This window comes from Bombus flavifrons, chromosome 5, assembly GCF_040668555.2.
Source record: "Bombus flavifrons isolate JBK064 chromosome 5, iyBomFlav1_principal, whole genome shotgun sequence".
Classification (NCBI taxonomy): domain Eukaryota; kingdom Metazoa; phylum Arthropoda; class Insecta; order Hymenoptera; family Apidae; genus Bombus; species Bombus flavifrons.
The window spans coordinates 16,663,627-16,688,244 of record NC_138446.1 but is presented as its reverse complement, the minus strand read 5'-3'; the positions used below and the strand labels follow the sequence as shown (position 1 = coordinate 16,688,244).

The 24,618-nt window shown below is 38.5% G+C and overlaps 2 protein-coding genes across 14 annotated transcripts in view; one reads left to right on the top strand and one right to left on the bottom strand.

Moving 5' to 3' along the window:
- LOC138180222 (phosrestin-2) overlaps nt 1–24,618 on the bottom strand; it is a 178,954-nt gene that overhangs the window by 28,156 nt on the left and 126,180 nt on the right. For 2 of the 13 annotated variants that reach the window (XM_069113863.1, XM_069113861.1), the window contains exon 3: nt 7,848–8,002. In XM_069113863.1, the coding sequence (XP_068969964.1) occupies nt 7,848–8,002 (155 nt within the window). Of the gene's footprint in view, nt 1–7,847; nt 8,003–8,683; nt 9,117–15,290; nt 16,546–18,398; nt 19,144–24,618 lie in introns of those variants that run through there. The other 11 variants (XM_069113854.1, XM_069113855.1, XM_069113858.1 and 8 more) reach the window with 11 other exon arrangements.
- Nucleotides 1–24,618, top strand: part of LOC138180232 (14 kDa phosphohistidine phosphatase) — a 65,600-nt gene that overhangs the window by 28,791 nt on the left and 12,191 nt on the right. The window lies entirely within an intron of this gene.

Sequence of the window (24,618 nt, the reverse complement as noted above, 5' to 3'; positions counted from 1 at the left end):
TGCAGCGTATTACCTCGTCTATCAGTCTCGTGTATATCCTTAAAATTTGAAATTGAAGATGTCCGGAACATCACTCGTTTTTCACTTCAATTTCCTAGTGTCTTCTTACATCTTCGTCAACTCCTAACGGGAACGCTTCGAACCGCAAAACATTTCCTTGAAAGTTTCGCAAGAAGTTTATGGTCGAACGCCCGAAATTCATAAAATTGTGTACGTAAATGGCTGTATGTTGAACCGATGGGATCGCTGTATCTTGTAGCTTTTTTCCAGCAGAGGAACACGACAGGGAGAGGATATAGCCGACTATCTGTCGAAAAGATAAAAGATGATGTCTTTCCACCGTGAAAAAGACTCGAACGTTTCCACGATACGCTTCCTTGCGTAGATACTTCTACGCATTCAAGGAGCAATAAATACTTTCGTCTTAGTGGTGGGGACACGTGCGAAAATATGCAAAGGAGAGGAAGAAACAAAATGCATACGTAGATGGGACAACCACTATGGGAATTACCATTCGAGGTTGCGGACGATACACAGAACAGAATTTGCACGTGACTTCTCTCGAGACAGGGCTTTTTGATTTTTATCACATTCACTGTGGACCCAATTTTCATTTCCTACAATACTATATCGGTAACAGTGACATGTTAAATGTTTATAAATATTTAAAACACGCGATACATATTACAATTCGTGCAAATGTATGAAATTAATTATACATTTCGTTATATGTTTTAATTGAAAATAATACGATCCACGTGAACGAAAATCAGTGGATTCGCTGGATTGGAAGATGTGGGTTCGCTCGGTTCGTTGACGTAAAATGAATTTTTGCTAGGCGCTATCGATTTTCAAGACTGCTGTTCTTTCGATACGATTGGTTCTTTCCTTTTTAAATATCCGTTTGAATTTTTCTTTGAAATTCGACGTTGCAATGTTTCCACTGACTAATTTAATGAAATTGCCTATTTATCCTCTTTTCACGTTCGCCTTCTTTAAAGGAAAGGATATCGAAGGAAAGGATTAATATTAATTGAGTGAAACGGTTCAAGGATAAAACGAATCAATTCTTCGAGTTCTACGTTTTTGCAGCGAGCTTTTACGCTTTCGCGATAGCAGTCTGACCTTGTCCCCGTCTTATCTCTATCGGGAACTTTTTTTTTATTAATTCACCCGGCGAACACGCATTAAAGAACTACTTTGTATCGAATGAATCGGTGCACGAAATGAAATCTCCTGATTTATTGAGATTTCTTTGCTTCGTTCGTTGCTATCAACGCAAGTTTCGTTCTTTAAAGCGCGCAGAATGTTGGACCTCGAGCCCCTTTTCATTTATCTCCGCGTTACATCGCGCCATTGTCGATCGATTTTATTACGAATTCCGTGAAATCGGAAACCCTTTATTTTTGACTCGATCGCGTTCACATCAATAGCTCGGAAATGTTCGCTGTTCTTTTCTAACAAACCGTATTTCCAAATGTATATCCAGTATTTTACAATTTCGACGCGAATGTAATAACTGTTCAAAGACCTTTTACCTTCTGTAAATGTCTGAACGTTTTTACCTACATCTAACGTGTAAAACAAACAGCATATCGGGTCAACCTCTTGCTATACTTTTGCGAGTCTGAGTCGTGATGAGAATTTTGAGCCAAACCTGAATATCACGAGTCAGGCGCGTAGTCTTAATCTTGGGCCAAGTATGGATGCATCGAATGGCGTCTTTTTTCTAAACACGGCCGCGGTTATCTTCGCACTCAGTCGCACGATCTCATGTTTCAAGTTTCGACACTCTGTCTCCGTCGCTTTGGTTCGTTTCCTGACCATTCGAGTGCAATATTTTAGCCCGGATTCTTCCGAGTTAAATGGTATGGCAAGGGGTTAATCCATCCCAAGCGGGATTTAGTGCCTTTCCTTCTCGTTTGTAACTACGTTCTGTAATTGCTTGAAAATCCAACGTGTTACGGAACGCGTCGTGATCGTTATGCGTATAAAAATAACTGGATTATCCGAATGGCGAAAACAAATTATGGTTGATGGTGATGTAGATTCGCGATCGTTTTTGTAACAGATGGCGAGTTCCTCTTTGTAGCGGGCAAAACAGCTAATAAACGGTATTACGATGTTGCTGAATGGATACAGATGCGTTCGAATTATCGCGTCTCTAACTAATTTACACTTAATCGTGATCGAAGCAATAGAGGGCGAGTATTACGGTTGCTCATTATTTGTATTCCGTTTTGGTCCTGGTAATACATGCTGGATATAATGAGCTATACAGAGATTCGCAATTACTGTAAAGTTCCAATTAATCAGCAGTCACGATGGTTGTAGATAAATATTTTAATTCTTTTTTTCGGGTTTGTTTGAGAAAGCATAAAGTAAATCTCGATCGCTGATAATTCACGTCATAATTATCTACGAGCTAATGAACTAATTAAAAATCGTGTAAGATCAATTGGAAATTATTTATCGTATAGACAGAGCTGATTTTTCTACCGTCAATGAGATAAATCAATACGATGACTACAAAATCAATTAAAATGCTCTAAATTATATATATTATACTAACGTATACATTTTTGGTGTTTGCGCATTCATGGAAAATATAAAAATACGCAAAATATTTCAAGTAAAATGCAATATTTGCGAGGTAAAGCAACCTTCTGTCGCTAATAATCCATGCAAGCGGTTAATGTAACTGTCGCTAACGAAATAACGTAACAAATTAAAAAACGGAACGAGTAATTGGTTGTAAACTCGGCCTCGTCGATATCCTTTTTATTAAATCGGTACTAACAAAAATTCTATATTATCGACGAAATCACTTACTATCAATACCAAGCAAAATTCAATATCAATTATTGCGCGAATGGCTAATCGTATCAATACTTCGGATCGCCGTTGAAGTTAACGCGTAACGTTACAATGGGAAAAGAGCTCGTTTCATCGAATGGAATGTTGCCCGAATAAATGAAAAACAAATTAAAAAGATATTGCGATTCTGTTGCAACGCGTTGGATAAATTTACGAACGACGTATTGAAATAACTATGAAAATATGAGAAATAGCTTGCGAATTACAGACACTCGTATACCTACAGGTAGTATATTCGTTAGGCCAGATGCTACGATATTTCCTTTATTTAGGAATATCACATATTTCCTTTTTCCTATTAATAATGAATCGTCTACTGTGTTCCTTCGTACACGTACATTTTGTCCAGACACAAAATACCTGCTACATTTCGCGGTATTAAATTGCTGGTGTCGGAAACCGTCGTTGAAATCTACCGCTTTGATACCACGAGCGCTTTGATATTTAAAAACGTTGAAACACGAAACATTGAAATCTTGTAACGTTACAGATTTTTATAATTTTCCAAATATTCAAGACTTCAATTATAGTTGATATTCGAATTTATTTTCCCCCTTTGAACCAACGAGATCTCACTTTTGCATATGAATAACGAAGTTTGAAGTAATCAACGTATCAAAAGAAATGATTTATTTTTGAATTAAGAATTCATGATGGCTCCAGAAACCTTCTCAATAGTGTCATAAACACTTTATCAAGACCTTTGGAAATTATTTTCAAAGAAGTAAATAGAAAAACTTTTTTTTTCTATCATATACGGATGTTCTCTCTTTATTTTGCTGGTCGCGTTCATTTTGGTTACACCGTGTAATTTCTATTTTCACCAAGGTTTTTGCTTTGCTGGTACCGACGGTGGTTTTCTCTTTCTTCTCCGGCAGACGTGAATTAGATAGTCGCAATTAATCAGGCTCGTATCCTCCGAAGCTTGTAACTTCGGAAAATGACCATTTTGACCCTGAACGGGCTTCTATTCGTAATTTCTGAGAAATTTTTATATGTGAGATACGATCGCGAGAAAATTACCGCTATGAATATTTAAAGGTTGGGAGGATGACCCGTGCCGAAAAAGAACGTCGAATTTTACTAAGTATACACATAGCCAATTCTTCTTTAATATTTGAATACATTCAAGTGACCTCAAACACGACACGTCTGACTTTGAAGCGAGCTTAACTGGAATGACAATGAGCTTCACGATCTTCTGTGTTGTTCAAATGACTGACCGAAATGGACACGCCCCCGATGACGTTTCGTGACTATCAGGCGAGTGTAATCCGAAATAACGCGACTTAGGCGATCTGCTATGAATTTCGATTGATCGTAATCGTAAATGACAACACGATCTCAATTATTTTCGTGACTTTGATCGACTAAGATAAATAGTCACGCGACGTTGAAGGATCGCCAATGTATTATATTTAACAGAATAATTTGAGAAACATTGGACGACTGTTCTTCATTAGCTTTATGTAGTTTCTTTAACAGAGCAAGTAGCGAAATCAAAGTTGTCACTAAAGTCAACTATACGATAGCTTTGATTTACGTTTCACCATTATTATCTCGGTTCGAGAGTATTGGACACTACGCCGAAGATTCAGCGGTTAATATGTTAATAATTAATTATAATAAAATCAAATATTTGCGAGCGAAAGTGGGTGTCTTTCTGTCGATTGAGACATTATGTTCCTCGTTCCTTATATCCTCCACGTTATATTTCACGTAGATCCGGTTTCCAGGATTTCCGGATAAATTAATTAACCTAGTTTAACAAATGCCGACGCCACACCTGCGACTTTTAACTTTTCACTCAGCGGCAGCATTGAATTTTCCTCCGTTATTCCTGTTGCTAAATCGAGTGCGGAATTTGGTTTCACGTCTGTTTGTTTTGCTGAAAACTCCACTTTATACCAAGTTGTTACACGGAGCTTAGTTACGTTCAATTACATTCAACCAAACCACCAGGAATATCATTCGAGCAACATACTTCGCTTTCAAAGCATCGCGATTCTCCGCTGACACGGTTAAATAATCGAACTTTTCACGACAGAGCTCCATTGTAGCTGGATCACGACACCGCGTATCTTTCGCGCGAGCTTCGGTCCGTCGCATTCGACGTGGTTTGCTTTCCCTGATCCGCGCACACCAACGAACCACAAATCAATTAGTACGTTTAATTAGACGTTCTTGCGCCTCGTACTCTCTACAGGCGGAACATATATCTCCGCGGTAGAATCTGTGGGCGGTAAATAAGCTGTCTGGTAATTTTCTCACGTCGATATCGAAAGTTTCTTGATAATATCCAACGGCGATTCTGATGTCACAGCTACTTTAAAACGTGTATTCGCGTCGCGGTATCTTCAGCTGTAAATTTCTGTTACATATTTTCATAAATTCATGTCACATAAATTCAGTGATGGCTCGGGTCACCATCGTAACTTTCGATATCTACGATATGGAAGGAACATGTATTTATTAGTTTCGAGAATCCATGTATTTGCATTCTCCTATGTTGTTTTAGAATCGACAGAGTGCTGGACGTTTAATTCGTATTTAAATGCTTTGACGTTTCTCGATCGATTGCGATACACGTACGGTGATTACAAGAAATGCCGACAAATACAATTTATTTTTATTTGCTAAATAATCAGGAACATTGTAGAAATCAGGTGTTTTAAAAGCATGCCACGTCACAGTATTTCGAAATACAATCACATAAAATTCTCTCCTCGACGGCTAAACGACAATTGGATTCGAGCTACTCGCGAATACCGTGACACGAGAGCATCGTATCGATCATTTAGCTCCTCTGCTTTCGACTCGCCATTTTATGGGTTATGTTGGCGAAGGATCCACGCTATCGGATGTGTCCCATCAGCGCAATTGGGTTCCGCTCGCTATAATCGAGGAGACCCAAAACCTCCACGAAAGCCACCGTAATGGTAGATCGATATACTTTTAATGGAGATCCTCCACTTCGATAGTCGCCCCTGACAATTCGACGATTCTACTTTTGACTCGTTTCGTTCCAGTTGGATTGGAATGTCGAATGAGGGTACACTCGAGCCAGAACGAGTTGTACTTGAGACGTATTAATTCGAGTTCGTCGATCTAATACGAATTTTATTTCTTTGCGACGCTGTAAAGAAGGGAATGAAAAATGGGATAGGACTGTTAAATTGTGTTTCGTTCAAAGCTAATTAGTAAATTCCTTGGTAAGGGAAACTTTATTCCCCGAGTAATTAACTTCTCTCGCGTTGCAGACTACCGAGCTGATCTTTCAGTCAACTGGTTAGTATGATGAAAATGTAGATGATACCGTAAAGCCTCGATAGTTTACAAACGCAACTATCTTCTAACAAGATTTACATTATGTAAAATCGCAAGTGACAAATATATATGGAATATATGTATGGAAATAGATATGGAAATGATCACTTTCCTATGGCTTTACCAAGCAGGTAGGGTCAAGGGTCAGATGTGGCCCGCAGTTTGTCATCGTTATTTTAGATGCTAGAATAGCAAAGGCTAGGTTGGAAATTGTATATATAGGAAGAGATAGCAGAACGAGTGCTTGCTATGAGAACTATTTTCTGTGAAAATTACTTCGGTAGTTAGTAGGAAAATACCGTCTTTCTACGTTTTCTGTTTCTTTTCTTCCGTCAAAATCGCGGTTCTTCTCGCGGAACACGAGACACAGAGAAGTAGAAAACCGGATCTTATTTGCTATGTTCGACGGTGATCATTGGTCGTGACATTGGCTCCTTTAGGAGGCTCTCGCTCGGAACGGAAACGAGGTAAAAGGTCGGCGTAACGTGGAAATTGTGTGTTAATAGAATCGCGAGCCGGACATTATCGAATTGGTGTTCTCGTTGCGAGACCTCCGTTTCCTCGATGCTTACATGTTCGAATTTAACCAGTGAACGACGTCGCTTTGTTAATTTCTCAATTTCGCGATCGTTTCTTCGTTAAACAGCGACCTTTTCGGTGGCTGTAGGATCTTGGTGATTTTTAATTTCGCAGTTTCATCGATCGTAGATTACAGATTGTGTTCGATTGACTCGCGATCTTGTTAGCGAGTCTTGAATGAATCATTGGCAAACGTAGCTTCCTTCACGCGATTTTTATTCCTACCACGTTTAAGTATATTTTTCACGGAATCGTACCACGCAACGCCATTTTTATTCCGATCGGAGCTGCCATTTTACGGCATTTCGCGTTTCACAAAATATATGATAAAATTATATTATTATTATACTATAAAACTTGTGATTTTTTAGTAGTTTTAATTTCTAACGATTGAGAAATCGATTAGACTTGTTCTCTCCACGTTTCAAATTCTACCTGTTTGACGCAATCGCTTTAAAGGTTACCAGTTTACCAGAGTTTCTCGGGTCAAGGTTATCCTAGCATGATAATGAGTCTTACGGTTTAACACGTCGCGTAATTAATTTCTTCGAGCATTTTTCGGTAGTTTCGAAAACAAGAGTTCATTCCTTTTAAACTTTTTTCGTATCCCTTACAGTATTACCATATTGTAAACAGTAAGATAAAATGAACGTGGTAGCACAGAGAGTAGTAGCTGTAACACAATCTGTTAGCCAAATTTTACGATGCAAATGTACTCGAATATCATATACACCCTCTTCGTACTGGAAAGCAGATGGTAGACGGGAGCTCGTAACGCGGAGCTGGCTAACGACGATAAAAATAAGAAACAGCCAATTCTAGTGAAAGCGTATATCGTGTGAGATACAGAAAATTTGATCGCCAGTGTCGCCTATTAGTCTGATCATACCATGTTTCTTTTCGTCTTTGATGCCTCCTCCGTGTCTTTCCGCGATTTCTCGAGCGATCGGGCAATGGGCGTGGCCGTGATCGTAAATCGTTAGGGAAACCGCGGGAATCATCCGTTTCGAACCATCGTCGACGATATTAATCGGCAGACGTTGTAGAAAGGATCGCGTGCTTACCTGTCTTGCGTGTCGGTAGGCTGTAGCTGTGGCAACGATTGGGTCTGCTGTAACCTCTGAGCTCGATTCTCCAACGCGTGTGTTGTTTCCTTTTTGCACGGATCTCGCACTGCAGACTCTGCGATCGTTTCCACGACGTGCCTTTTCTTCTCCATCTGCGACAGGATAATGGAAATTGCTTTTAGATCGCGTAGATTGGGTAATTGAATTCGGAAGAGTGGGCAGATGGGTAGTTCTTGTCGTAGATTGATAATTTGATTCCGTCTAATATAACATTTTCGGTATCATCGCTTCGTTACTTCGATATTTGTTTCGAGGATACTGCGGTTGGTGGATTGTGGATGTTCATACATTTGCAGGAAGAATGAAACGCGTGAAAATGCACGTTATATGTGAAAATATACAATATATATAACGTAATCGTCGATTATAACGTTCAGAGGATGAGACAAATATGTATTTCAATTGCACTGCTTTGAGTTTTCTTTGAACTGCCTTTTCAATGAATTTGCATAAACAGTTCGGTCTAGTGATTGGTATGAGCATCGCAGTAATGCTATATGTAATTTGAAGATGTAATTATTTAGAAATGAATTTGAAATTTGAAATTGAAACGACGATTTATCTCGAATATATATTTCCGTTTGTGACTGTGAATGATTCGACCACGCTGTATCAGAAATGTGACTCGATTTTCAATCTGTACGTGTCCGTAATGGTTTCTGAATGTCTTCGATCCGACTTGAACGATCTTAGGATCACGTTCGAATGATTTTTGAATGATAGGTTTTCAGATATCTTCGAATCAAAGAATTCAAAAGCTAGCAAGTTATTACCGTATGGTGTTTCTCATTTATGAAATGGTTTCTGTACCGTAATAGGGTAAAGAGACACCCGATGTTCCACAGAATCCGACGACAGCTCCGTGATTTCTGCTTCCACGTGTCTCTCGTTCTCAGCCATATTTCCGTTCTCTTCTTGGCCACAGAGGCCTAGCAAACAATGAAAGACCACGCACAAAACTTACGAATCGTTGTTCGCTCGACACTCGACAAAATTGTTTAACCGAACACACGATTTTCCACGTTCGTCGATTATCACGCGCTTATCTCATTATTCCGATATATCAAATTGTTTTTTGATTATCGAATGGGGACTCCGGTAGCGAAAATCTTAGGAACCGTGGTTCAAGGTCGAGGATGAACGAACCTGTGTCATGGACACCGAACGAATCGATTGTTTCAATTAGTCGATTGAATGCAGGGTAATCTAAGAAGGGCAAATATATACTTTCGTTGAAAGGAAACCGTCAATCGTTGTCGAAAGAAAACCGTCAATCGTTGTCGAAAGAACCAGGAGAGAGAAGGTATGGCGTTTAGGTAGAGAGCAAATTTGGTGTATTAACGTTAGGACTATCAAACAAACTGACCGATGTCGCCGTCTCTTGTTTTCGCAAACTGTTAAAAAGGAGCAATTTACGAAAATGCTCGCAAACAGTATGGGAATGGATGTCGGCGAACGTCAGTGAGGACGCATCTTTATAAATGCGACGGATTTTTCTCTGAAACAAGTTTCCCTACCTGCGGCTCGGTATGAAGCGACTAGTCACGAGCCACCAGAGGATGGTTTCGCTTTTGTAGAGCAAAATTTCCCTAATCGTCGATAAGAAGTTTCACCGAGAAGAGCCGATCGTCGGGTAGTAGCACTCGCCGAAACGGGCCACCTTGTTCTGATAAATCTGATATCGTTTGGATCGGGCGTATCTTTTAAAAAACTTGCTGCACCAAACAAACTCTTTTTAAGAGACGTTCCATCTTGCATTTCTCCATCTGACTGGAAACCCACGAGTATCATACGTTCTCGTTGAAATATCATCAAGTCGTACGAGAAGTTTATGTGACCAGAAGAATAATTTGTTCCAATGGAACCATTCTAAGGATGTCTAATATTCTGCCGAGATCGGTGTGCTTTTTGTGTCCACGCAAGTTGGGTTTCGCCTGAGGACGGCCATTCGTTATCGTGTCCTGGCAAGCCCTTCCTCGTCCATTCTCAACATAATCAAAGCGTGTCACATGCTATCTGCAATATCTCTCGCTCCATCATCAAAGCGTTGATCTTTCGAATTAATTTGACGTAATTCCTATTTAATGGAATTCCTAATACAGAGCACGAGGGATGATACATTGGAATAATAATGAATTGGGGACTTCGTGTCGTAGGAGTATCCGGTTCTATGGGCAAAATGGATAAAATGGTTGAAAAAAGCTTTCGATAAGCTTCGATAATATTCGACGCTTTCTCGGAGGCCTCCCGAGCTCCTCTCGTTTCAACTCGTGCTTAGAGGAAAGTAGCCTCTGTCTCTCATTGAGAACTCTTCGGGGATGGTCTTGCTTGCGTCATCTGTATCCTTTATTCGGCACGATCAAAAGCGAGTATGGAACACCGCGAGTGGTTCTTTGTTATCTCTAGTCCCTCCACATAATTTCGTAAATGCTTAAACGCGTATTTGAGAGATAATTGAAAAATCGCGGAGAAAAATTCTTTGCCGCTCGTAGTTTTTGGAAATCCTCAGAGACGCTATCCTCTGGAAACGTTGTGAGGAAGAGCAACGCGTTGTTACGGTTATGATTCGTCTACAAAGAGTTTTCGTATGTCGCAAAAAATCTTCCGTTTGAAACCAAAGCGGACTGTTCACGCACTTTCTCTGGAAATAATGTGACTAACGCGATAGTCCGGCAGAAAGTTCTTCGTATATTTTTCTACGTGTCACCTTCGTCGTTTATTTAACGTCTATGAAAACGCATTGACTACTTGCGTAGTGTCCTTGCGTAAACTTAAATCGAGCTAAATACGATTTGCTTCGGAACTCGAAGGTTTTTGGGCAACGTGCCAAAACTTTTAGAGTTTATTTGATAGTTTTCGTTTGAGTGTTTATTTCATTCAATTATGTGATTGTTTAGCGATAGAAGGATGAATCGGGTCAAAATACAAAAGTAGGAAGAGTATTTAAAAGTAGGAACAGGATTTTCAAAGTAGAAAAAAAGAAGATATACTTAATAAAACTGTTGATCGATTTCACAATAATCGAATCATTCGACTTCTTAATCATCGAGATTTCGATTCTCTTTTACCAGCGAAAGTGGTTAAAACATTTTAGAACGTTACGAAAAGAACAACGTGAATTGCCATCAAGTCAGTCTATCGCTTTAAGGTCAGCGGTTCGTCCGTTGCTCTCGATTTACATAGAACACGCTGTAAAGCCTCGAAAGAACGTTTTAAGTCTGGCATAATGTTGAATTCTCGGCGAATCATGCCGGGTAATTCATTGCGAATTTCTTCACGCCCCGTCAAGTCTCAGAAGAACCGTGAAATTGAACGTAGTACGTCAAGCTTCTCTGCTATTCTCTTTATATGTTTCAACTCTTTCTGCTCGCGTTTATACTAGTACGATTATCTCTATGTTCTGTCTATATTCATTCTTGCATGGAACTCCGCTTTTTCCAATTTCAATTTGCTACGATTTCGTTCCAGTTATCTCCGAACGATTTTAAATGCTTTGCGTCACAAATAAATTGGATGTTTAAGCAAATTTGTATTTTTACGAATAAAGCTAGAGAAGTGAAAAGTGAAAAAGATACAGTTTAAATATCTACTGTTAGAAAAACTTTGTTTCAGTCGTTTCATATATCTTTATATATCATGTGCATTCCGTGTATTTTTCGCATTTTGTATGCCCCGTTGTCGTGGCAACGAAACTGAAGCATTCCAATCCTTTTTCACGGATTTGTACGGAGAATTTCCCATACAAATCTCAACGAAAGACACCGCGTTTCGGTGGAATGCAACAAAAAGGTGACGAGTTCTAACTCGAACCTTTCTTTCCAGGAATCCTCGATCTCTAGATTGCTCTTTCTTATTGTATTCAAGCAAAACCCGCTATACATTTGCGCATCCAAACTCATAAATGCTGCTTCCCAAAGCGGATCAAAGCGTAAGAAATATCTAGTATTATTTTGCAGCAATACTTTTCTGGAAATTTCACACTGTTGTTACACGTTGTTTTATTTGCCTCGTTTTATTCGGAATTTCAGTTTTACGAAATACGAAAGTCATCGAACACTTGTAGATACCTTTGGTGAATATGTTATGTGCAATATACGAACATTTAGAAATTTCGTTAGTACTATTACTCGCGACTGCCATAACTATATTTATCAAACTCGATCAATCTGCAAAATTTACATAGAAACCACAAGATATTCGATGTGAATATATGATATGGAAAATAATAGTTCGATCTTTTGTCTGTGCTTCTATCTCGCTAATGAAAAAGATGTGAAAAATAAGGATGGAAACAGAGCGCTCTTTCAATTGGCCACGGATGTAAATCTATCGAGTCAGAGTCATGGCAATTGGAATTCTCCCGCATTGCTGGGAATACCTTGCGGTTTCACCGATTTAATCGTCGTTTTTGTTCTCGTTTGCCTGGCTTTATTCATCCTGGAGCGCCATTTCGTGCCGAAAAATTGCGTATTAAAAATAAAAGAAACAAATGAAACGAAGTGGAGGATTCAGTGACAAAGCTATCCAACGATCTTTGATACGGAATATAGAGAAGCTCGGATTAGTTGCCACTTTTGTAGACACATTGTTCCATTGATTGAGTTATTCGACGTTTTGTGTATCACTGGATTAGTCCTCGAAAGTTGTTTTTACAACGGAAAAAACTACCAACTACACGGATTCTCGTGTTTTAGTATGTTATTTAGAGAATAAATAATGAAGTATTTCTGGAAGCATTTGTTTCTTCGATTAAATATCGGAACGAGTGCTACTTCTTCGGATATTTTGTTCGAAGATCATAGAAGAAGAAGATAATAAATTACATTTTTATACTCTCGTCTAGTCATCAAGTACAATAACACGAATACAATAGTACAAATTCATACATTTTTGCGTATTACGTGAGTTCTTTGCATTTTCATAGCTCTTAATTTTTCATAAGTACATAAAGATGCGCGGTCTAGCAATAAAAATATTATAATTAAATAAAATTACCCGTATATAAAGCGGTTGGGATGGAAACGAGGTTCGAATTGTTTCAGTCAACGAGTAGAATATTTGATCGTTCGCGCGAATTTAACCTATTTTTTTAACATCCTACAATTTCCTTGATCAAATGTTGGACGATTGTGCCGCACACTTTTTACGCTCGTATATAGTTTCGTTGATTCTCGCTCTTTAACTAACGAACAACGATGGGAGAATGCGATGGAAGGTCCGATGGAAGGCAAGACAAGTCTCGGTCATTAAAGAGAGCCATCAATCAGGCTCGAGAAATTAGCTGGAAGACGGGAAAGTATATAACGCGAAAAGCTGATTCCAGTCTATTTTTGTGCCACTGCTTAGCACGTGTCTCGTAAAAGCTTCACGAATTTTCGAGGATTTCCACTTTATTCCTCTATGAAATGTGAATGTGATACACGTGCAGTCGCGTACATGTTGGCCCTTGTGTATCTCGGGGAAACGAAGAAAAGATTCTAGTCTAGAAAGGAAAACAGTGAAAACGCGTGGGCATGGAGATAAAAAGTATCGACGCGCGTTCAACGAAGTAAGGATCGTTAAACTAGAAAAATTGTTTTATGGCGAGGGTACATGATTCGTAGATAGAATTCTTTCTTCGAGAATTTGAGAAAGAAGGTGAAAAGGAAAGATTTTAGATTTCCTCGGCCTATGGATGTCAGAAATGCTTCTAATCCGTGAAAATTTATATAAGCAATTTGGGTATTGTCTAATTTGTTGGAGATATAGCGTACGGTAATTGGTAATTAGCGTGCGTGTACCTTTGGTTTTCTTTTAATTGAATCATGGCACTAAAAAGTATAAAAATATAATGGTCACGTAAATGTACGATCAAAAGTTTGGAATCACTGTTCTACAGAACTGTAAGTTCTCAAAGAGAAGTTAAATTACAGTTTTGTTACCTTAGAAAGTTCTTTAACCGAACATCTATTTGAAACGTTAAAAACAATTATTTTTTCGTACCTGTGACAATTTCGTTTCTGAAGAGGTTAAACGCAACGCGTGTGCCATTTGTCATTTGAAAACGAGCAGATGATCGTTACGTAAATCGTCCAGGTACATTCGATCGGTTACAGACCGTTGGTTATCACACTGGAAGTACTTTGCGTAAGATCACGTAATACTAGCAGCCGTAATCGGATACAAAGCCTATCTTGATTAACCGATTGTCAGGTAAACACGGTTCCGTACTCCATATCCGTTAATTATCCACCGGTGTCTCTCAGAGGCTCAGTCGAGTAATTAAACCATAATTATGAGGTAACAGATTTTTCGACGATCCTAATTGTCACAATCGATGCATTATGTAAGGCAAAACATAGTCACCGTGATAAACGGCCAAGGTCTCCGATATGGAGTTACAATTTAATCGAGTTTGTATTGGAGAACTATCGATTATTAGATGCTCGTTAAAATACGAGGTCCTCTTTCGTTCCTTTCTCTGTTTGTACCTTTCGCTGTTCGATTCCAGCGAGAAAGTTGCCGTGTTGTTTTTCCCGCTGTGACTCCAGCATCACAGACTTCGCTTAACGAACCTCTACCTCTCGAGGAGAAACACGTTTCATAAAATTCTTTTATCGAAGCATCCTGGTGAGTGGAAGACGAAAAGCACTCGCTGATAGATTAGTTGCGAAAATATTGTTCGCGCAACAGGATCGCATTCTGTTCTTCAAGTATAGCGTAGTTAAGAAAATTTCACGTAGATCTAACAATCTGGAAAGTGGATTCTAAGAATAACTGCTATGCAATTTGCTATTTTCCATACAACGCACATATATTATGATATTTCAATTCACAAACGATCTTTTTGTCTACTTTTCTGAGATTCAGGCTATCGTATAAGATACGTACAATTCTGGATGTTAATCAAACCAAAAAGACATAATTATCTTGTTTTTTTTTTTTTTTTTTTTTTTTTTTTGAGAAATGTAACATATCTATGTAACCATTGAATATTATGAGCTATTCATGAAACAATATCATACACTCAGGATTATTTGTTCGCAAGTATCTTTGCTATATCTTTCGAAATCATGCTTGAAGTTAAAGAAAAGATAATTGTACACGTATTTCTCGATATACCTCGAAAGTATCATTTACAATTTCATTATACGTCTTCCATTAACTATACATTTTTTACTTTAAAGGAACTTTGTCCTCCTATCGGAATACAGATAAACCACCATTACGAACAGAACAAACTTGCTCTCTGGTTCAAATTCTAAATAGGAATACCGAATGTAGGTCTCTAATCCAGATCTGTCTAACACGTAGCTTGAACTTAGACTACATTTCGTTTGCATTCAATATCGTGGCTGATGAGTCGTCAACTTTGACGGCTAGAACTTTCTCGTTAGTTACCTCAGGCCGATCCTTGCAATTTACGTAGATGTTCTCGTTACGCGAAGTTGAGTCGACGATGACACATCAACCAGTTGACGACAACGGTCGAATGTTCACGAAGGTGCCTACAACGCGTTGAATTTACGACGGAAGTTGGCTTAATCAATTCCTCGCGAATAGAATGAGCTGTCGCGCGCGAGAACGCCCACGAAATTTTCAACGTATAATCCTTACGCGAGAGATTTCGTAATTCCGTTGCATTACGCTGGATCGTGGTAGCCGACAGTCGCGCTATTTTTCCAAGGGATTAAAACGATTTAGGCTGATGATCAAACCCGTTAATAATTCAAGCGTACGACCCTCGAGCTCGCTATTAGTTAAAAAACGTCCTCTCGATGATTAACGACCGATACAGTACAGAATTGGGTCGAAAAATTTTCTGTACTTTCTTTTGGTCCTTCAAAGGAAAGAAATAAATTTAAATATAATTTCTATTAATTAGTTTTTAGTGCAATTTTCGATATTCATTTATCTGATAATCGATTTAAACTATCTACCGAGTGTTTCATTTTTATTGTGAAATTATTCTTTATCTGTAGTGGGATTATACGGGTTTTAGATTCGGTGTATCGACTATTTTTCCTGTATGAAAGTTTTATAAAGATTTAAACGAACTACCGAGCTACTGTGAAAGTTGCCATCGCTATAAATTTTATCATCTAACACTTGTACGAAATATGAAATCTCTAACGATGCATTTTGTAATGTTTCGAATAATTCATCGATCAAGTTTTCAACAGTAGATAATTTTTCAAGTAATATTACACCACTTTTTTACAACCGTTCATTATTACGAAATATATTTTTGTCCATCTCGCATCATTTTATATTCTCTCTCTTATTATGCTTCGAAAAGGTTATTCTTTTTCTGGTTCAAATATACGTACATTTCAACTAAGACTTATGATTTATGGAAATCCCCGAATAAAATTGCGAATATATAAATCTGATGACAAAACTTTCCGACTAACTTAACGCAAACAGACATTAGCGTTATATAGCGATAAATCGGTGAAATTCTACGCAATTAGCGATTAGCTGGACGATTAGATCTCTTATTTAATCTTCGATGCGTTCACGTGCTTCTCTAGCTAAACTGTCGATGGTCTTGTTGACTTTAGGATGTTTAGTGTAAGTTGAACTCTCAGGAGAATTTCCCTGATCTCCAGAGATTAGAAAGCATAATTAATCGCGAATTAATTCGAAGACACGCGTCGCGAGACTAACGGTGAATCGAATCCAGGCAGCAGAGACCATCGCGTCTCTCTTATGGTTGACTCGGTGAATTATTCGTTTCTATAACGGCGAGCTATCAGACAAATAAATTTCTAAAGCAGGGCAAACTTCGCCTACTCGGTTTTTGGGCCATCTTAAAATTCCATAAGCCATGGTATCCTGTTTGCTCGTACATTTTTCATGAGCATGTTTGCGCAAGAACAATGAGATACTTCCTGATACATCGAACGACGTCATGAGTCAGGATTATCGATACCAGAGTGCACTTTGCATACGTAAAATCGCTTTCACGTTTTCCTTGCGCGGTTTGAACCGCTGAGCTATAACTATACACGACATATTTATTGACCAGGGAACGAATACAAACAGTGTACGGCATAACTCAATTTATCTGAACTCATTGGAAGACAAACAGTTTGTATAACTGGAATTTGTATAATAAGAGTTCGCCGAGTTTCACACTAGCGAAGTATTTGGACACCTGGTGTAATTTGATCGAGAAGTTGATATTTTTATTATATTTGCAATGTTGTGATGGAAGAATTCCGTTGCCTGTTCTTTACCTCTTTCTACAGCTGCGATCAAACGCTCTGTCAGGTTTAAACCGAAAGAAGCAATTTAGCAGACACGCGCAACAAGAACTTCAATTCGCGTGTCTCCACAAGACAAATTTTCACGCACTTTCGATTATATCATATACTATGCCGAAAATAAGTACTGTCGTACCCTTTAAAATGGAATAACTTTTGTAAAATTGGACCAAACGATCTGATTGTTGTGAAGGATAGAAGGTTTATTTGTTGGATGATATACATAAATAATTAAAAAAAAAAATTGATCAGAATCGTGAAAGAGATCTGAAAGTCAACCAACCCTTAACATCCTTTTCATCTGAGCTTGCAATGAAGACTCAAAAAAATTCGTCTTGTGGATCTGTGTCAGGCATACACGCGCTGAAAATTTGATCGAAATAAATCAACGTTGTTATGAGTTGCTGCGAACGGTTTAAAGTGGTCAAAATCGCAGTTTTTTTTATTAGACTTTCGGTCTATGGCTCTATGACTATAATAAATCTAAATCTTTCGACACCTGTCGTTCGTTTCTGTACCAACTGATTTTGATAAAACATTAAGCATGTAACGTAAATCTACACGACGTATTCTTTAAATTTTCATTGCGGGTTCAGATAAAAAGTTATAAAAAGTTCTAACTTCTAAAAAAAAGATGAAAAAAACATTAAGCCGCTTTAAAAAAGTTACTCCTACCGATATTTATGTTCGACAATGTAGGAATTATTCAACATCTAGGAAGTACACGGTTGCCTGGGATAAATTTAGAGGACTAAATTAAATTCCAGAGTTTCGTTTGAAGTATATTTTGTGTATTTACAATAATTTAAAAGCGTATGTATTCGTTCATGTAATAGAAGTTAAGGTTCAGTTAAGCAGGCTTAAATAGTAGGAAGCCATTTAATCGGAAGCGAATTAAACTTTCGTTCGGAAAAATGAAGTTCAGATAAATAAAGTCCTATTGTACCGATCATTGGTAGTTCATACCGATCTTCGAATCATCAAAAGCTTGCTCTTCGCCTAAATCGTTCAATTTTTATCGAAAATTTTCTTTACAACGTGATTAAATTAGCTCCTATTCTTTTCTCCTCCTTTTGTTATAGTAAATCAATCGAATGGCTCGCCTAACCAAGGATTCGCGTTCTATTATCGCGATATCATTTACAAAACGGAATAATCCGTTATCAAGTTTGACAAGCGAAAGGGCCTTGAACAACGCGGCGAATAATGAAAACGCCGCGGGAATTAAATGGGAAATTACCTGTCCTTTCGGCTATACCGTTGCGAGCGCGGAAAAAGTACGTCCAAATATATCTTTTAACTACTTCTAGTACTTCCAAAATCTGTTTCAACAGCAGATTTCTATTACGAGGTGGGAATTCCGGTCTTTGGATTTTGACTTCTCACGAACAAGACCACGTCGGTTTATTTTACTTACGAGCACTGTTTACACCGCGCCACTAGTTGCTAGATCACTGACGCTACACTGTAAACAAACCATCTATCGAATACCGCGATCTTTATTACATCGGTTCTCGATCATCCATCTTATGTATCGATCACTTTCTCGAAAGATTGTCTCACAACTTTTCAACTCTTCGAAACATCGTTCCCGCAAAACCTTGAAACGTAAGCCTTTCACGAATAAGTTACGAATCTTGAACCCTAATTTGATCGTTGTTCTTTATTCATTTCTTTTGTCGCTTCTAATTTTTGTTCTACGTAGAACTTTGGAAAGATTCGATAACGAGCGATTAACGAAAAACTCGAGCGATTCTATAGGATATGTCCTGAACGTTCATTGATTTGGCGCAGTTTATGATTCGCGATCGACGTGGTTGATGGAATTTTACGAGGCTGGGTGTTTTTATTTGTCTGCGAAGCGCGGTTTTTTCGCCAGGGCCGCGAACAAGTGGTAAAGCTCGGCGTTACGCCCGACGTCCGAAGTCCAGCACGGCTCGCCGACTACTGAGCCATTCGACGCAGGCGTCGAGGCGCCTGGTCCCTTCACGCGATCTCCTGCTCACTTTCTCACCGAATAGCTCTTTTTCAAACTACCTGTTTACCAGTTGCGCCAATTTTACACCAACTCTAACTGTTATTCGGAAAGTCTAATTGGTTACGGTACATTTAATTATCTTTTCGTTGGATGGACAAACGATTCTTTTCTCTTTCACCAAAGAGGATGTATTTTTCATCAGATAACGAATTTATCAAGCGCGAATCATCATCAACGATCATAATCGCTCGAGTGATCAGCCCGTGGAGGAAAATGAAACACCAGCGTGTTACGGAAATCACGTTATAGAAATTACAATGAAGAATTATGCGTGGCGTATCTCAAAATAAAGCATACACGATTAAACTTTTAATTATTGTAACTGAAGTTATTCAGCCGTGATGTATGTCTTTTAAAATTCGCTTGTTTTCATGTTTTTTCAACGAACAATATTTATTTATCTCGACTTTACTTTTTTCCCCGTTGGAATAGTACGATTTATGAATAAAAATGAGTGGATATTTTTTAAACTAAATTTTCCAATTTTGCAACGACCACTTAAGAAACAAAAACTCTTTCGTTTCAAACATTTTTTTATCGGAAATCTTTTCTTTTCTCCGACTTCCTACTTTCATTTTCTGTGTTTTATTCGTTATTGGCGATATCACGGTCGATCGTATCGAATAATTCAGTTGGTCAGAATAAACGGAACGTCCTGCACGAAAGTACCGCGTGGCAATTCGACATGGCGATCGGAAAAAGCAATTGCCAAACAACAATTCCAGGTCAAACAACCAAACTTCCTAGTATCGTGAATAATTTTATTCGATATAAAAATATCGTCGTACCGCATATTACGCAGAGTCGTACTACACGTACATGCTTCTCATCCCATTCGAAACGTGTTTCTTCAAGGTAATTCGCATTCACCAAACTTATCCACTTTCACCGTTTTGACCATTCTCGTTTCGATCTGCATTTCGTATTCTTTGCTCGGGATTCTTCGATGATGATTTCGAGATTTCAACCTTGACGAGGCTGCCACGGTGTTCGAGGTCGCGTGCGTAGAAATCGTATCATTTCAGTCAGCCGAGAATACCACGCTAGTAGGTAGGTTCTCATCCGGCTCTTTTCCCCAGATTCCTGCCGTCTTCGACTCTGCTCAGTGTTTTCACCCTCCGCAACCTTCTGCGTGATTATCGATTCTCCGGTTCGTGTATAGCACTCGCCTGTGTGTCTTTAAGGATATAGCGAGAGAATCCAGCCACGTTTCAGTGAGAATTATCGTAGAGTTAAATTATTTAACGATGAAATGGAAATGAACGATCAAAATTCTACCTGTAACTTAAGGGATCCTCCCAAAGTGGCGCTTGAAAAAAACCAATCTTTTTTACCTTTTTCCTTTTCCCTACATTCCGAATCAAACTGCCGATTTTTCTAAAAGCATTTCCCAAATCCCATATCATCTAAGACATCACGCGTTCCGATTAAACTAAAGAAAAAAAATATATATATTTTTTAAGCGAAAAAATATGCGTATTTATCCCACAGGCGAAAATCGTTATTCCACAAAATGAAATTCATTTGTCACAAATTTTTCTGACAATTTTGAGAATTACGTTTTAAAATTTCATGCACATATTTTCCAGATGCTACGCTATCAGAAAATTCAAAAAACCATCGATTTGTCCAATTCGGTGTACCAGTAAAACTTCTTAACATTTTTGTCTGAATTCTTCGTCATATGGTTATGAATTAAAAGACTCGTGGAGCGTTATTCGATCGTGAACGTTATTCTGTGAAATTATTTTCGATTTCACAGAAAAACCAGTTCTCGAGGAGGAATTCAGGTTTGGAACGGCGATAAGCTCGATCAATTTGTGCGACATGCATTATTCATTAACCACGAACCAATGTAAGTCTGGGGAGCGTGTGAGCAAACGAGAGCACGATCAAAGGTCATCGTATAATTAGCGTGGATATTGATATAGAGACGTAAAACGCCTGTTTGCTATCAAAGATATTAAGCGCGAGAAGCATAGAAAAATTTCACTAAAATACAATCGATCGCTTTTAATATGCAATTATATTTCAATTCATAAGCTCTTCGAGAGATTCCTCGAATTTCTCGCAATAACGGAACCGTGGAATCATGTAGCAAGTCAAACGTTACAAACGGATGTCACAGGTTGCATTGTTGCGGCAGATAAGCGTACCATATTTGATTGACGCGGCGTTTGCTGCAAGGCGACCCGTGTTCTCTAATTGACAAGATCCCGGAGCTTCGAGCCGAAGTAGCTGTCACGACGCGTTTGTTTCGAACACTAAAACGCGTTAATTTATCAGCGTCAAAGACGTGGAAGGCAATTTGAAAATCGCCTCGTCTATTTTTCAAGAAAATACGTAAGAGAATAATTGGACGATGTTCTGTAAAAACCTACCAATTCTCGATGATGTGAAATTAAGTAAATTTAGATTGAATATATTAATTAAAAAAAAAAGAAAAAAAAAGAGAAGGTAATGCAATTGGCCCCATAAAGCCAATTCTACTTAAGAAGATTAAAAATCGTTCAATATGACCGAGTCGTGTTATTCTTGGAATTTGGAGGGAAAAATTAAATCAGAGAATTAATTCATCATCTTCTTCGTTTTTCAATGTTCTTCGGAGGTTCAAAGATAGATATTTGATGGATTACAGAGAAATTTTGTAAAATACATATTTCATATATAAGCTTGTAAAAGAAAGAATGACATTGGATGAGAGTTGCCGAGGAAGAGGAAGGTCCCGGATGACTAATAGCTATCGCATGAAACATTTAGGAAAGAAATGATTCTTCAAGGATACTGACATTTATAATACATAATTATAATTGTGACGCATGATGTCGCGGTAACGCTGGTTATTTTGTAATTCGCGATGTTAACGATAACACTACAACTTTTTAAAGGTTTTAGTTAAAAAAAAAAAAAAGAAGAAGAAGCAAAATTTGTCGATATCTAATCAAAGCTAGATGAGTTCGATAAAATTTCCCGGAGATGTTCCGACGACGGTCATAGCTTTCATTTCGCGGCAAGTTTTAAGGAAGACGCGCGGATGCGACCACGTTACGGCTAGAAACTTGGATCGAACAGCGAACTTGCTTGACATCGATTTCCTGGGAGTTTCGACGTGAACGATTTCTTGGAAATTCTGGCATTCATTTGTTCGCGTGTCCGATATTTCATTATCGAGTACTACTCTCGCTGCGGGATCGTAAACCTCGAAGCTCGATGCACCGACTTGTGCGAATGGCTCGCGGCTTCCGAGATTGTCAAACTTCTCCGGATACAATCTGTATATAGTGTGCAGGTACGTCGGTCGTGTTTTCATCGGAGTCGATTCAACTACAAAACTCGCCCGCCAGGCAACCAACGTCCGGGAAGACGAACAATAACGATGCAAACGATAAAACCATCGAAATGGACCAATGGGGTGAATAGGAATCGAGCGTACCTACGATTTCCTCTTCGCAAACTTCGGTGTTAGAGACACGATAACGATAACCAACTGGACCGAAACGGAGGTTACAAGTTGAAGAAGGTTGTCCAAGCGTTGTAGATTAATTTGACGTTTCTATATAACTCAATACATACAGTCAGGCAATATATGCGACTTTAACCTCAAGAGGAATTTTAGTAAGAAAATACCGAGTTTGCGCCAAGTGTAACATAGTTGTTGAAATATAAAATAACAAAAATTATCACCGTACACGCAGCAAAATAATACGAATTACAGCCGCAAGCGCAAAATATTTTGCTGTCTTTCGCGACCTGCCTTTTCTAAATTTCCTTCTTCGAGATAGTAATTTCGGAAAGCTGTTTGCGCACAGTGAGGCACAAAGCAGATATTACGTCTGTATAACAGCATTCACATCCCAAGGCAATGCGTTACCTTGTAAGTAAGCATTACCAATTTTTCATTACTAATATTAATTTTTTTATTAGATTAAATTGAATAATATTTTCCCATAGGTAATTGAATTTCATAGCCCGCAAATTCCATAATAATTAATTCGCCATTAAGTTATTAATTTCCATCAAATTCCGACGAATGAATCTAAATAGCAGAAGGGAGGGAGTTATCCTGGCTCATATATGAATCACGAGATCACGAACATGCTAAACTTTCGATGCAAAGTTATGCCCTTTGAAGGTTTATCTTGTTATCAAATTTATTAACAGCTGAGATACGCTTCTACGTTTATAGGAAGGTTTCACGCGACCGAATAACATTGGATATTCTCCCACGTTTCCTTTGGATACTGCAACGATTAAAGCAGCTTCTGACGAGACAGGATCCTTCGTCTAATTTCCCGTACGATTCTCATCCGAAAGAGATGGACTTCTTCGTAGTTTGGCCTTTATTCGTTGTCTAAGGATATTCTCACGGCCTGTCCTTGACACTCGATTTCAGCGTGCTTGAAATATCATACTCTACTTTCCCTTAATCCTTCCCACAGTAATACGTTCTAGCGATAGTTTCCACGCTATCCCGATTTCTGTTTCACACGTTTACTGCTCGTAAGTATCTGAACACTGGCTGATTCTTGCTAACAAAGCGTGAATTTTCCCAAACTAATTACATTACTGATAAACGAATAATTAGAACGAATGCTTTCTAACTATTTTGGAATAAGCAAATTGTAAATGTAAATTATCTATTAGGAAATACGGTAATAATATATATTTTTATTTGTCGTATGCAATACTACGTACGTTCATTTTTTAAAATATATATGTGCTCGGATACTTTTTATGGGGAGACTGTAATTCGTTGCTTCGTAACCGGTGAAACAATCCATGGAAGGTCGGGTAAAACGATTCCAAGAATCGCGATACAGGAGGCGGGATATTCTATCGAAAATAAGGATAGCCTCGTCGGTCATTTTTTCATCCCCTTTTCGACGATCCTTCGTGAAAAGGAAACCGAGCAAGTATTCGATTACGTGATAAAATATTGCCACACGAAATCTCGCCAATCATCGTGAGGACCACCACCCTCGATCGTCGGAAGCAAAAGCTACAGATCGCTTGGAAAAACTTCGATTATCGGCCAAACTCTTTCGTCTCCCTATTTATCCACGTCTTGCGGCCATCGTAATTCATCTCGTCGCCAATGTAATTTCTACTTCATTTCCGTGTTTCATATTTCAGTTAGAAATACAAGTGTTCGTTTTCTTTAGTGTCATAAAAAAATTCGCTGGATCTATGACGCACGTTTTCTACAGAATACATCCGTTTCCTACGTATCTACGAGGAAATCTGCTCTGTCGTAAAACTTCTCGATTAACATTCGTCTGACGTCAATACGTTGAATGCAGGACCATTTTCACTGTTCAGACTACGCGAGTCATCGATCGTCCATACTATTGTAACTGTATTATACATCGACTGATTATATTTTGTAGCATTTCACGATCGTGTTCTGTTTTACACGAAATAA